Here is a 1,602-nt window from a genome sequence, read left to right as displayed (position 1 = left end):
AAGTGTACTTATACATAAATCCCGTGCACACCAAAACAACAAAAGTGCACATACAAAGACAGGTTGCATCGCATGCACTTTACACCAAGCTGCCTAGCAACAGCTCAGGCTGCTATACTGACACAAACATAATGTTGCCAGCGGCAACCACAGGTGAGGCAACATACTACAGCCCTCACCTATGATTGACAACAAGACCAAACCGCAGGCAACTGAATGCGGTTCCAGGAGTCACGGCCATGACCATGGTTGTGACAATAATCAATAGTGTCAGTCAGCACTAGCTGCCGCTGACACTTAAAATTACCGTCTCTTACCTCACCGAGGCCAGGAACCTCGGTGACACATATCTTCCGTCAATGACGGCCCTTTGCGCTTTCCTACACACTACATTATCAAACAATTGCAGATACCCCTTTCAACTGGAATACTGCACTTTCTCTGTATACCCATGTATTATGTCCCCTTATGTAATGATACATGTTCTGTGCCCCCTTATATAATAAGACATGCTCTGGGCCCCCATGGTCTGTACTCCCATGGTCTGTACCCCCATGCTCTATGTTCCCATATTTTATGCCCCTATGCTCTGTGCTCCCATGTTCTATGATCTCATGTCCTGTGCCCACATGATATGTGCCCCTATCCTCCTCCCAGCACTCTTCCATCCAGGTTGCTGTTTATATTCAGAATGTTATTGTGTCTTTTATCCTGAATAATGCAGAGATTTCATTTTAATCTTTTCTTCTGTCTAAACTGCAGTGTATTTTATTATTCCAGTCAAGAGTAATAGTAATAAGTAGTATCGGTGATGTCAGGGCTCGGCCTGTACACAGCACCCCCTCTGCTTATAAGGAGCAGTAGTCAGAGCCGACCAGGGAAAGGGTTAAAAACAAAAACATTTCTTTATGTGGATTTCCTCATGGCTGAGCCCCAGTATATAGATCATTGTCTGCATAGATTTGCATATTCCTGTGTGACATCATGTCTCAGACTATTCCCTGGAGATTTCATGAGATATAAAGAAGACATGAAGCCAATGATCGGTGTCTGTGAGCGTCCAGAACTGTGAAGATGGCTTCCCTGAGGTCCCTGCTCTGTGTGATGTATCTTTACATACAAGGTAATGTCCAGTGAGGTTTATACTATGTGGGTAGAGGAGAAGACATGGGACATCACTGTATACATGTAGTAAGAGGAGAAGGAGCTCATGTCATTTCTGTCAATGATTGTCACCATTATCTCTTCTCTTTCTTCTCAGGATCCTGTGGAGAGATTGTGATGACTCAGACTCCAGATTATACCTCTGTGTCCTCAGGAGACAGAGTCACCATCTCATGTATTGCCAGTGAAAGCGTCTATTACAGTGGAAATTCCAAAGATATTTTACACTGGTACCAGCAGAAATCCGGGCAGCCTCCAAAGCTTCTCATGTATTTTGCCAGCACTCGACAATCAGGAGTCTCAGACCGGTTCTCTGGATCTGGATCTGGAACAGATTTCACTCTGACAATCAATGGAGTGACAGAAGACGATGCAGGAGATTATTTCTGTCAGCAGAGTCGGAGCTATCCTCTCACACAGTGATACAGAGCCGTACAA

General features: G+C 44.6%; 1 gene segment (V, D, J or C); it reads left to right on the top strand.

The window, feature by feature from the left end:
- The first annotated feature begins 1,044 nt into the window (after window positions 1-1,044).
- On the top strand, window positions 1,045-1,602 carry LOC122941036. The segment is given in 2 exon segments: window positions 1,045-1,123; window positions 1,262-1,602. Coding segments are annotated over 2 exon segments (375 nt in total).

The sequence above is a fragment of the Bufo gargarizans genome, chromosome 1 (assembly GCF_014858855.1).
Source record: "Bufo gargarizans isolate SCDJY-AF-19 chromosome 1, ASM1485885v1, whole genome shotgun sequence".
Taxonomy (NCBI): domain Eukaryota; kingdom Metazoa; phylum Chordata; class Amphibia; order Anura; family Bufonidae; genus Bufo; species Bufo gargarizans.
This window is presented reverse-complemented; position numbering and strand designations above follow the sequence as displayed.